Raw genomic sequence first — 13358 nt, 5'->3', positions numbered from 1 at the left:
GCACCATGCTCTTGACAGTGCTCTTTTGCCACTAGCCCAGTAGTGGAGGGACTGGTCTTCTGCAAAAAAATCTGAGTTTGGTTTGTTCTCTAAGCACACCTGAAATGCTAAGTGTAATGTGTCTATAATTAGATAGGCAATCATAATAATTTCTTGTCATGAGTAACAGCAAACAAGCCAGAGGGGAAAACAGTATAATTGCATATAGTGCAATCACTGTACAACTTCAGTACAGTTTTTTTGTTGTTTGTTTTTCCTTCTGTTTTAGGAAAGAAAGCAGTAATCTGATTGACGCTCTTCATAAATGACTTAAAATGCCATGCATGCTTTTACAATCATTTTGCTCAAAACAGTTTGTGATTTCAGAGCTCAGAAGCTTACTTGAATTTTGAGAGTAAAGAGGCCCGCCATTAACATGAGGTTGAGCAGAAAATGGGGCAGTCACAGAAGGATTCCGTCTGTATCCACCAGAAGATGCTGAAGAAGTGGTAGAGTTGTGTCGCGAGATTTGCCTGGTCATTGTGCCATACTGGGAACCAGGAGCTGAACCCGGAGCAGCTGAAAAGCATTAGCCAGAGGAACCAAGGAAAAGACTTAAGCAGAATATTACTTGGGATAGAATGCAGAGAATAGAAAAAAGCCCAGAACATGGGAAACACTTGATTACAGGTCTCCAATAATCTTAAAGCCACTAACAGGAGATTAACATGAAACAAACACCCCTGTTATAATTGACAATGAGGAAAAAACACACAGGACATAAACCAACACTCACATAAAGGGCATTTGAGATATGCTTAGGAGTGGGAAGTTGATTCAGTTTTTCCAATACAGTCTCTTAAAGTAGTCCCTAGCATATCTCAATTACTCTACATGCAATACCTTTTATTAGAAAGCCCACAGAAATAAAATCCACATTCTGCTCTAAGCAAATATTTTCCATCGCGAGCCAGAACTTGTCTCCAATCCAATATAAAAAGAAACTAACGAAACAGTAAAGGTAATGAGCTTCAGACATCTGGCACGTTTATCAATCATATTTGCTAGTTGTGCTTTTATATTGACGGAATTTGCACTAACAAATCAGAATCACTGATGCCAGCTGACAGAAGGAGATGTCACTCATTCTTCAGGAAGAACACTCAATTTTACCTTCCACGTGCTTACTGAGCAAACCTGAAGGTGAATAAAACACTTGAAGTTCTCTTTTGGATTAATCTTTGACAGAAAAAAGAATCACACCCTGCAAACTAATGAATCTCACTCCCTGAGGTCACATGTGTCCATGCAATTTTTAAATGTAAAAACTGTTTTGCAATAAAATGTTTTGTGCTTTCATAGATATATCTCATACCATTATATATAAATAGATACAAAAATACACAGAGTGCAATCAGAAGTTTTCAGTCCTGTAAGAGTATTCAGTCACTTTTGTTTAATACTTCAGTAAGGGAAGTGCGAGGGGTTATGCGAGTCAAAGCCTCCAAAGCTAGATTCCTATCACAATCAATGCATTTCGTCATCAGCCCGTGACAGGAAAGGGTGGGGTGTTGTCTCCTCTCTGCTTTGAAGAATGTTACTGTTAGATTCCTTCCTAACACCTGTGTGTAATGCTTGAAGCAATTTTTCAAGAACCCTTAGTTCATATCCTCTGCTCTTGCAGTTTGTCACCACCTGCAGCATTACAGAATCAAACCCACGCCACAGTGACAGATACTTCTGCTTTTCAGTCACCTTACATCCACTGGATTAAATACACACATCACCCTACACATCAGCTATCACTTTTAAGCCAGAGAGTAAGTGTTGTGGCTTTATTTCAGCTGCAAGAGCGATACGGCAGAATACCAACATTCAAGCTGATTTTGAGTTCCTATAGATCAGACAAATTGGATCTTAGCTTTACTGGAAACAGATTTCAGCAATTGGCAGCATTTCCCCCATACCTTGTGCATTTACCTTCAGAGGCTTTAACCACGGGAAATTAGTGAAGATTAGATTTGTTTAAAAACAAACAAAAATCCCAGAACCGATTGTTACACTAAAATCACACAGACCCCACTAGAGAAGAAAAAACACCCTCACTAAGTCCATTAGGAAGAGATGATTATTGATTATGCAGCATGACTGCAATCACTGCAGCATTGACACAAATCTCACCTATCAGACTGCCCATCGGGAGAGGTGGTGGCAGTGGTGGTGCTGGCGGGGCTCCAGGAGGAGGAGGAACAGAAATGAGTGCTAATAAAATAGTTTATATTCCCAATTAGGCCATGTGTTTTATTCAAAATAGAAGAAATAAAAAGAGAAAGCACGGGCACTTGATGGGCTTCCCAAATAAACACAGAAATTCAGTTTTGGTCAACCGATACTGACTCGGGCTCTGATCCTATACAGAGTTCTGTATCTTCAGATTTTTATGTTATGCCAGACAACAGTACGACTTCATGCCTATGCAGGATCAGAAACACCTGGGAAAGGAAATCCTACAGGTGTGTAGGAAAGTGAAGACTTGTCGTCTGAGGATCAGAGATTTAAGAGATTCAATAGCAAAATTACACTACACCAAAACTCTGCTGCTTTCTTGGCCAAATTAGCTTCATGTATTTCTAAAATACACAGACAGTACACAAGTGACTGAGTTGGTTTATTATCAAGATAATAACCCTGCCAGCTTATAATAAAGATGACTTCTACGAATTCTCACCATACATCATTCTTAAAGACAAGGGAGTATGAGTCTGACATCGAGAGATCCTGCATGGCGCTCTTATTGCTGTGCTGCCTTATATGCACTAGCTCTGGCGCTCTCAATGATCTCCATCATAGCTTAGCAATTCCAGATGGTCATCACAGCAAAAATGTGCTAGTGAATAAGCCTGAATTCTACTATCAGCAGTGTTCTCATAGGTCATCTTCTGTGTTTTATCTCAAGTGGAGACTTTCATTTAAACAATAAAAAGAACACGTACATCACTGGCAGATGGTAAAGTTAGCAGGCTATTTCAGAAGATGACATTTCCCATCAAACATGTACAAAGATGCTGCTACTTCTTAAGGCACTCAGAAATGCCAAATTGTAGACAGGCATTTAAAGATATATTTAAGCCTTAAAAGGTTACACCTCTCCTCCCCTCTCCACGTGGGTTATCCTGCAAAAACACAGACTGGCAAAGGTGTTTTAACCATCCATTCTTCTGTTGGTGATTGTTCTGGAAGCACTTTTGGTAAAGAACTAAAACTTTGGACATCCCTTGGCGCTTGTAAGAGATTTCCCGACTAGAATTGTGCTTCAGGACAGTTTCTACCCCATTGTCTCGAGTCACAATCAGCAAACACAAGTGACTGACGTTAGAGCCTGAAGTTAACACGGGAAGAGCCCCACGTACCTGGTCCGATGGTTGGCGGTGAAGGTGTAGGCACGGCAATGGGAATGCCAATACTGCTGCTGCCGCTGTTCTCTCGACTGCCGCTTCCTCCGCTGCTACCGCTACAAAAGAAACCCACGAGCATTAGCACAGCATTGCCTACCAAGGCCTGTCACCAGCCACGCTTCTTGTGTGAGCTCTGCCAGCATAACTCAATTAGACTGTTGAAAAATCCCCTACAAAATGCCTCTGCCTCTATGTACAATTGCATGAAGCTAATCAAGTCTGGATGCATTACACTCCTAATAAATGGAATTAGCTAAGATGATAAACATCACTATGCATAAAATGTCTAATTAAATGGTTTAAAAAATAAAAAGGTAATCAGCCATATCAGTTCTAGGCAATGGAGTAATAATTGCAGGAATAGTTCAGGGGCCTTGTAATAATTGAAAGTAATAGGCTGGGGCTGGAAGAGTTCATGCCTAAACTATCAATTATTTAAGATTATTTACGGTGGCAGCTGGAGGAACATTTCCTCTATCAGAACAACAATTTACATTGAGAACTTTTTAACTGAGATCAGCCATGATAAACTATTTGGGATGGGGTGTGGGGTAGGAGTATGGTGGGGAGAGCTTTCTGATATCTAACACTCACCCTGCCCATGCACACACTTTTAGTCTATGAGAAGTTTGTTTCTAAGATAGCCTGAAAGATAACAGCACAGCTAAGTCACAATTTGTCTAAGTACCATTAATAATTGAGGCCAGCAATACAGATTTTTACAGAACATACTTCTAGTGAACTACTGGGTAACACTCCTACACATGCCTTTGGAGGCCACAACACCTCTTTTCATTGAGGGAGCTGAAAGAATCAAGAGTCAGGCAGGATCTGTCCTTAGTCTTACAAAAGAGCATTCCTTAAGCCAAGGCTTGAATTTACATGGACTAAATAGATAATATACATGGAACTAAGCAGTCAAGATTTTCTGAAACCAAAACACCACTTGGACCCATCCATGTTAATTAAAGAGTACTCAGTGATGTTATAGTCTGTTGATCACTCCTGGGTTGCTGGAAATCAGTGCTGTCAGAAGTCAAGCATACAGCATTCAAATATATCTTTAGAAAATAATACCATTAAAAAAAGAACATCAGTGATCTGAAATGGAAGCCAAGATAATTCCTTCAAAATCAGTCTTCTGTCTGCTGAAGACCTTGATTTTGTCACCATGGTTGCACTGAATTTCTAACTGCAGTCTACATAAAAGAAGATCTTGTGAGACGCGCAGGGAGCTTTCTCAGTAGCCAGCTAAACAGATTCTAAACAGATTAAGATCCTCGTTGCTATCAGATTAGGAGTTATTTCATTCTAACAGTATTTCATGATCAATTGTGTCCATAATACTCTCTCAACTCCCATCAGTAACTTACTGTGTTTAACTGCCTACTGTTAGTTTAAAAATAAATACTTAACGTCTCCAAAAATAAGCAAACCTCTTCTAACTACATTGAATTATTTCACCTGTTTTCTTCCCCACAGTTTGAAGACAATGACAAAGATCAAATTGAAGAAACATGAATTCAAGAGGCTCAGAGAAAGATCTAGCATTGTGATTCAAGAAAAAAAAAATACATTAAAAATACCCAAGCTACACTCTGAACATCCTTCTCACTCAAATCACAACATCCTTCTCACCCAAAACACACAATACTTGTTCAAAGTCCTTAAGCATGAGCAAACAACTGGCTGATGCCATACCTGCTCTGTGAATAGGTTTTTTTCTACTTCTATCATGCTAACACTGGTTATGAGCATTACGTTTTAGCCAAAAGGCAGCAAGCAATCACCTCTTTCAGACTGCCTTATTCACAGTGTTTCTAATCAACTGAAATTTCCCTTTGCAATTAGTGGTCCTGAAAACAACAACAAAAAAAGCCCAAGGGTTTTTTAGGCTGAGGTTAGTAACACAGCTCTAAATCTGTTAGGATTTATCACTATCCTACCCTGCAACTGCATAATTTTTTGAAGTTTTGATGATTCTTCATAAAAAAACACCATAGAAGAAAATAAACTGATTACATATGCTAGATGCAATGAGACTTTTATAAAGACACTTCTATGGGGTGGTGAAGTCAACAACATGGTGACATTCTATTAATGCAGAGTAGTAGAATAACTCACCTTTTGTCTTTCAACAAAAAAGCCAAGAGGCACAAAGCTGCAAAGCTTTTCTGTGACATTAGCAAGCATCAGCATGCCACGTGGGAAAGAGTTACTGTGAGAAAACACTCTACCTGTGTGTTCTTGGTCTCTGGTTCAATGAAGCTGTCCTTCCAGGGCTGTGCTGGCTGCCCAGTCTGGCAGGACTGGTCATGTAATCATTGGGGACTGTTGGTGGTTTGACTGGCTCCAGGGTTTTGTAAGGAGTATTTCGTCTGGTCAAGGGGAAAAAAAAAAGAGGGAAAAAAAAAAGAGATGAAGACAGAAAGATAAAGGATCAGAAGAACAAAAGGATAAATGAATGAAGCAGTTAAGCCATTTGTTTTCTTAAGTTTTCATGAGAGATCACTGCACAGTGACCCACATTACAGTATATGAAACAAATTCCACCAGGAGGGGTAGACAGGTCACATTCAACTCTCTAAAGTGCTCTTATACAGACAGATTCATACAAGTTGGCCTATGGCACAAGCTAGTTAAAAAAGCCTGAACTAGATTTACCACCCAAGAAATGTTCTTTGAACTACATGACATACAACAGTTATATCTGCATAATGTTCTGTGGTTACCTTTCAGCACATTACATGCAACAAACTCTTCCACAGAAAGAATTTCCTTCCTCCCCCCAGCCCCTTCCCTTCCAAATGCTTTCCAAAAGTAGCTTGGCTAAAGGCAATCAACTCATTAAGACAGAAGAAATGCTGAAAGATTCACAGAACAAGTTACATTTGCAATCACCGTGTTCTTCCTAATAGCACTGTTTCACACAGTAATCAAGCAATCTCATATCACTTAAGCAGATTTGAAAGTGCTCAGATGAGCTTCATTGCCTCTGTTCTGTGGCCCAAGAAAGTGAAGTCCAGAGTCTTCCAAGGTCACCTAGCAGATTGCATCAAGTCAGAAATGTAACACAGATCTTTTGAGATCTATTTCCCAGACTCATTACTGCCTTACAACAGTGCATTTATTGTACTCAACTGCAGAGCTCTTCATTTCTCACCAGTAACTAAGAGATCCCTCACAAGATGTGGAATTTGGCCATGCACCAGCTAAGCAAAACCAAAAATACTAAACTATTGGCATTTAATCATTTGTTGAATTACTAGTTATAACTGAGTTGGTAAATCATATGGCTTCCTGGTATTTGAAGGAACTTACTAACTTTCTTTTTACAATATGGAACACAACAGCACTAAATTTTGAAGTATAACATTTTATTATTAAAAGCTCTAGGAGAAAAGTGGAAGCAGAGTAATTGTTTACATGCACTGGGGTGTTTGTAAATTAGTTTGTCTATATAAAGAACTCCAGATTATTTTAATATGCAGGCTGCCACCACCTATAGATCTGCCAAAAGAGATCAGTCGTGGGAAAAATAAACTTTGTATTCCAGTTGTAGGAGATGGAGTTCTAAATACTGCCAAAGAAAATGATTAGCAGGGAAGATTTTAAATGTGCTTCCAGTAGAAATAACCCCCAAAACAAATGTTTTCAAGTATTATACCTTGGAATGCACTGGCAAAAGGAACTGCTGCTTATCTCTGTAGTACTATTTACTTTGCCTGTGCAATTTAAAAATATCATCAAAAGCAAATCTCCACTACATCCTCAGGTTCAACCATGCCTTGTTTTTTCTCAGCTTCATGGAAGAACTCCAACTCCTAAGCATCAAAAGGCAAAAGCAATTTCTTTCCATCACTTAAGTCCAATCCTTCCTTTTGCTTTTCTGGCAGCCTTATGTCAAGGAGGAGGTCACTCTCTCCTGGCACTGCCCAGCGCTGCCCACCTCACTGTCCCTCAATGGTTCAGTGTGGTGCTGCTGCCTGTTTGCTACCAGGGAGAGCTACAGGGAGCCCAAGGCCTTGCTCTGCCCCAGGACTCTCTAGACAAAACCACAACTACTCCCTCCATCCAGCTTCAGCTCCTGTGGTACTTCCAACCTGGGCATTCAAAGTTTTCCACAGTCCCTCTGTGGTCTGGTGAAGAGACCCCTGCTTCCTGCAGTCCCTCTACCATTTCAGCCCATGTGACTTCTGTGCATGACTCCCTCCCCACCATATTCCTTTAGATAGTCCTGCCTTGGAGGGACAAAGCTATACAATAAAGACCCATGTTAGACACCAAGCTCATTCTGATTTTACATGCTTATCTCTGTTTTCTGCATCAAAGGGAGAAGAGCAGTATCCTTGTGGTTTCTAGCAATTTTTTCTGCATACATTAGGGAGAGAGTCATGCCTATGATATTTCATGCTTTGGCAGAACACGGCTGCTCGAGATGAGAGCTGTACTTCCTGAGCAAGAAGGGCAGATAAAAATCTCTGTTATAAACCCACATTAATCCTCCCCCTCAGCCAACTGCTGCCTCTTGTCAAGCTCATCTGGAAATGACATTCAGCTGATTAATCCTTATCAGGCATCAGCTAAGGCAACCAAACAGCTCTGGCTTGTTCAGGGGGGAGCATTATGGAAAGGCAGCTCACCAGCACATCAACACTGTTATTTCACTAGCTAATGTCCAAGAGGCCATAGAAGCGCTACCCAGCTTCCCAAGGCTGATAAACAACCTTTCTCAGCTAGGATAAGAGAGGCAACTGGAATACTGATGACATGCCCCTGAGCAATGGGAATTTTCACAAAACATGCCCAGAAAATCTCCAGGGTAATTTCTCTGCAGAATACACAACAAACACTGCCATCCTGAAACAGCAAAGCATCAAATCAGCATTAAAAAAAAAAAATCACTAAGTCTTTGACAAAAGCAGTTGCTGCTTCTGATCTTCCTTGACCATTGCTCCCCATCTCCATCCTGTTCTGACTCATTAGTCCTCATTTCGGCAGCTCCCCACCCCTCCCAGAAAACATACCTGAAAGCCAACACAGCCATGCCAGCCAGCTTTAAAGCACCTCAGTGCGCCCCACAGCAAAAAGGAAAGACTGAGTGTGCCAAATAGGTAGAAGGTCTTGTTTAGAGTGCTTTTTGGAAGATGTTGCACAGCTGGACAGACAAAACCATATGGCACGTGCTCTGAGCCTCACAAGTATTAATGTTTTGGTCTCTAGAAACTACTACTTGCTGGCACACTAAGATAAGCAGATTTTGCTCCCCACAGGTCCACAGCAGCAAAACAGATGCTACAGCAGGGAACTCTAGTCACAATGAGACTCAGGAATAGCAAAATCCTTCCTCATTTAAGCACAAGAATAAAAACGCACAAGCCTTCAAGAATCGATGTTTGCCAACATGTTCACAATGCCGTGAATTTTGCTTAGATAATGCAATAAAATATGGCACTAGCAGCCATTTCACACCTCTTATAATCTTGAGAAATGAGTAGACAAAAAACCTTAATAGTGAAGTCTTTCTCTCACTGAAGTTAAAACCTTATTGATATTCTTTTGTGTCACTAAGGTTTTCTCCCCAGAAAGCAGGAATAACAACAGCCTCCTCATTTACCCATATCTATAATAAATCCTTTCCCCATGAAGAAAATATTCTTTCAAAAAGGTCACTTTGTGAAACGAAGAGTCAAGGGTTTTTACAGAAAAGGTAATTGTGTTTTCAGCTAAAGGCAATCAGAATTGTCATCTATCCATGTGTTTAAGAAACACACTACACCAGCACAATTAAAACTTTCTATTACACAGGCAGGACCAAGCAGTCTTCATTCTTACCCCAGAGTTCCCCGGCCTGACATGGGAGGACTCGGTGGTTTTTGTGTAGGCGGATTTGTTCTTGACAAGGTGCCAGTTCTTGCAGGCTGGTTATTTCCATGCTGAAATAAGGGAAAACATGATTTTATTTTTATAACAGAGCAGCTCTATTATTGACAGGTTTGGCTTTTTTTAAGTGTAAGAATATGAAGTGAGAATTCCCAGACAGCTGTCAAACAGTAAGTTTTCAGCTACACGCAAGACAGATACCAGTAAACACAAAGAGTCTAAATACAAGCTTAATGTTATTTTTGCTATTAATTTACAACATACATCAGAAAAGTAGGCATTTGACAGGTCCATGAACAAATCTCTCATAATCTCTTTTCCTTAAAGGGAAGCCACATTTGTGTTCATCTCCATTCGGGTGTTACTAATTTAAATCGACCTTTAACACTGACAGTACAATATAGTCAGCATGGGCCCAGAATTTCTCACTTTGCCTCTGCTATTTGACTAGCAGAGTCATCCAGGTTGTCTGGGAAGTCTCCTGCAAAAAAATGTAAGTGAAGGGAATCAAGGCATCTACTGAATTCAGAGCAAAGCACTACATGTGTTAGAGGAAATTAATGTATCTAGGTATAAATGCAGATGTCAATGTATCGCAGATATATTGACACATGCTAAATGCTATAAATAAAAAAATCAAGTACAGCATGTTTAATCTAAATATCCTATGGAAAGCAGAGGAGAGGATAATAGAGCGCTAGTTTTCAGTTTTAATCGCTCTGCAGCCTCTACTATCAGTCACATGAGGCACTGTGGGTCAAAGGAGAAATAACACTTCTTACCTTGGCTTTTAGCCACTTAACGTTGGCAAAGAAGGGGGGAAAAAGGTAGAAATTAATGGCAGATCCATCACAACTGATAGGACAGGTTATAATCACATTTGTTTTAAAAATCATTTGTGTCTACTGATAATTAGCCACATCCCAGTACACTAACAGAGATTTTACTGGCTCGCTCAGTCACAGAACTTCCAGAGACTAAGTGAGCACAGGAAAAAACACACTTGTGTCAAAATTAAGTTTAGCTTAAGCTTTGCCAGGTTCCTCAGGGGCAGTCAGGGGCTGAAAAGCCCTTTGCCAACCATTCAAGTCCACAGCCATATCAATGCTATTTCAATGGCAACGTGCACTTAAGAACTCGTTCACAAAACCCCAGTTTCAGCTATCCCATGCAGAATAGACTTGCTTGTTGTTTTGACACTTAACTTTCATGTGTTTTGAAAAAATCCTGGCTGCTGCATTGACTGATAAATAAAGAAAAGGCAGTTCTCAATCAGGATGAGCAGCAGTGCCTTTCACCTCTGGTTTATTGATTGAAATCTGATTCAAGCCAGCACTGTGCTGCCTGCTCAAAACTGTGTTGGCAGTGGTATAATGATTGTTATTGTGAAATTCTAGCTCTTAGAATAGAATCAACTGGTTATATACTCTGCTAGATTGTTGTTACAACCTTTGTGACTGCAAAGGGAAAAAAAATTATGTGAACGTGGCCTCCTAAGGAAAATTCATGTAGAATTTTAAATAAATTCAAGTTGAGTTCTGTAATGGGAGGAGGGGCATAATGACTTATGGTTTGGAATGGGGAAAAGGATTGGTTTCACCAATCTAAAGAAAGGAAAGCAAACACAAAGCCCCAAAACACAAAATAATCCCAAAGCTTTTCTGAGGTTGTTTGGAAATAAACTGTCGCTTCCAGACCAAGCTTCCTAATGCACTGCTCTTCGAACTGTGGTTTGCACCTTCTCCTCCTCCAAGAAGGGCAGACCAGTTTAAAGGCATTCATAAACTCGTAAAAAATGATTAAAACATGCTATACAGCAGTGTGTACACATGAGATTTCTGATAGTCTCCAAAATCACTGTAAAACAGCTGGGGTTTACAAGAGAAAAGAGGTTGGAAAAAGCCTCTGTCCATAAGTTATTCATATTGTAAGAACAGTAACACAAAATCTGCTTGAAAGTTCAAATTAAAAAGGTCATCTGTGGTAAGTAAATTTGAAGGTTATCCCATTCACTCCCAGTCTGGACAAAGGTTCATCAGCAGATTGGCAGAATTAAGGCATTTAATCCCATTCTATCCCATATACTTATTCCAGGGACAATCACAAAGGCTCTGTTTCCAGGATGCCAAGGTAGTCTCTCCAGTATTATATTTTTAAAATGAGCTTTTAGCTATGAAATTTACTTTCCCCTCTCACAGCAATATGCAACCCTTCCCCTTATTCCACCAGTTGCCAAGGGCAATGGCATAATACAAGAAATTTGATAAGACACCAAAAAGTGAAACTCTCGGTCCCATTCCTCCCCAGCAAGCACAGATGGAAATCTCTCAAAGGCTTATAAGGAAAGGTAGCACAGTTTCTTACCCAGCCTCTACTACTAAATTTGCCTGCCTCAGGAATCTAAAACGAAAAAGCTTCCTCTCTTTGCTTCCTCTATGCAGTGTCACTTAGCACTTACGGTGAGTCTTTCCACCTCCTCCTCAACCACTGTTAAGTTCTGCCTCTGCTGCAGCAACGATATGAACATCACCATTCAGCAGTGATTCGGGAATCCTGATCTTATTTCAAGCCTTCCTATCCCTAAGTACCATTTAACATACCCAACATGTATCTGAAATTCAGCATCTCCATTTCTGTCTCTACCACTATGTCAGGTAAGCTTCACCTCTTTTGCTGCAGTTAAACAATGTACACAGATATCCACACTTCCTTAGTGTGCAGAACAATTAGTACCTGTTGTCATGCTGTTTTCTGTAAGTACAAAGCTTTGTACGTGTCCTCTCTGTTGCTGTCAACATAGAGTCATATGGGCAAGAAAACACAGAAGGAAGGAACACAAAAGGAACAGGGATTCTTATGGGAGAGGAACTCCTGATCCGAAAGACAGAATTAAGGGAGGAATGCAAATGAATCGAAGTGAGATGAACCATATGGCTATTGAATCGCGGTTAATAAGCTAACTAATTAGGAGGAGACATTTTCTTATATTTATTGGCTGAGCTTATGAGATTAACCTTGCTGCACTTCTTGGTCTGAAGACCAAATGTAGTGCTTTCTAAACAATTACAAATTTGCATGGAACTAGGAACGTCTGAGGTAGCAAGGTCTAGACTCGTGATTTTAAGCAGGGAAAAAAAGACAGCAGAAAACTAAAAGGAAAAGCAGGTACATGTTTTAATGGATGCTCAAGCATCTCTCTACAAATGCCTTTAGGTCAGCCAGAGAGTTGGCTGAACAGGACCACCACCAGCTGCCTGATCAGTACTGAGAAGGTCAGTCAGGAAAGAAGGAATGAAATGCAAAGCACGACAAAGAAAAGGAGCAGCATGTGCAAGGTTCACAGCATGAAGAGGGAAGGGACTGTTTTGAGAGAGAGATATAAAATAAGAGGAGGTGCAAAAGGAAAAAAGCTTAGTCAAATGAAGAGCAGCACTGAGAACTCCTGCAGAAGCTGTAAGACGTACAACTCCCTTCTCCCTGCTAGTTATATTATTGTACACGCGGGAGACTGATTTCAGTCAGATACCAGCATCCTGGATGACATACACATCAGAACAAAAACACAGTGTGCAGGCTTGCTGGGGATGCTTGTGACGCTGAGGCAGAGAACTAGACAGATCAGGATGTTCCCAGAAACAAGACAGCATGGTAAGCAGTGTGCTGTACAGGAGTCATGCAATGGGCAAAACAGATCTTTGCAACAATCACAGATGACATTTACCAAAGCCAAAAGTGGAGCTGCTTCTGAAACTCGTGCTAGGAATGAAAAGCATGTGGACTGAGAATTTTAGCCATGGTTTTGGACAGGACAAGTAATGTTTGGGACAGCTAAGCATTGCCTACAAGTATCAAGTAAGAGGCTGAGTTGCTTAAGGCAACCATTTCTGCAGTTCCAGCATGCTCAGTTCTGGTAGTCTAAGCACTACAAAAATACTTGCTGACAAAGGCACTACTTCAGGTTTCTGTAACTGCAGCCAAAGAGACAAGACCAAGAATGGCATGGAAGGGCAGAGTGTGAGGCAATCAGACATATCTACTGGT

At 40.5% G+C, this 13358-nt stretch overlaps 1 protein-coding gene across 11 annotated transcripts in view; it reads right to left on the bottom strand.

Annotated features, from left to right (window-relative positions):
• Nucleotides 1-13358, bottom strand: part of ABI1 (abl interactor 1) — a 142469-nt gene that overhangs the window by 9284 nt on the left and 119827 nt on the right. For 2 of the 11 annotated variants that reach the window (XM_061997108.1, XM_061997109.1), the window contains exons 4-9: nucleotides 10100-10114; nucleotides 9270-9370; nucleotides 5672-5812; nucleotides 3390-3490; nucleotides 2161-2241; nucleotides 382-558 (exon numbers count right to left, since the gene is read on the bottom strand). In XM_061997108.1, the coding sequence (XP_061853092.1) occupies nucleotides 382-558; nucleotides 2161-2241; nucleotides 3390-3490; nucleotides 5672-5812; nucleotides 9270-9370; nucleotides 10100-10114 (616 nt within the window). The remainder of the gene's footprint in view (nucleotides 1-381; nucleotides 559-2160; nucleotides 2242-3389; nucleotides 3491-5671; nucleotides 5813-9269; nucleotides 9371-10099; nucleotides 10115-13358) is intronic. The other 9 variants (XM_061997107.1, XM_061997101.1, XM_061997105.1 and 6 more) reach the window with 5 other exon arrangements.

This window comes from Colius striatus, chromosome 5, assembly GCF_028858725.1.
Source record: "Colius striatus isolate bColStr4 chromosome 5, bColStr4.1.hap1, whole genome shotgun sequence".
NCBI classification, from domain to species: domain Eukaryota; kingdom Metazoa; phylum Chordata; class Aves; order Coliiformes; family Coliidae; genus Colius; species Colius striatus.
The sequence above is the reverse complement of the archived record's forward strand: the minus strand, read 5'-3'. Positions and strand labels throughout refer to the sequence as shown.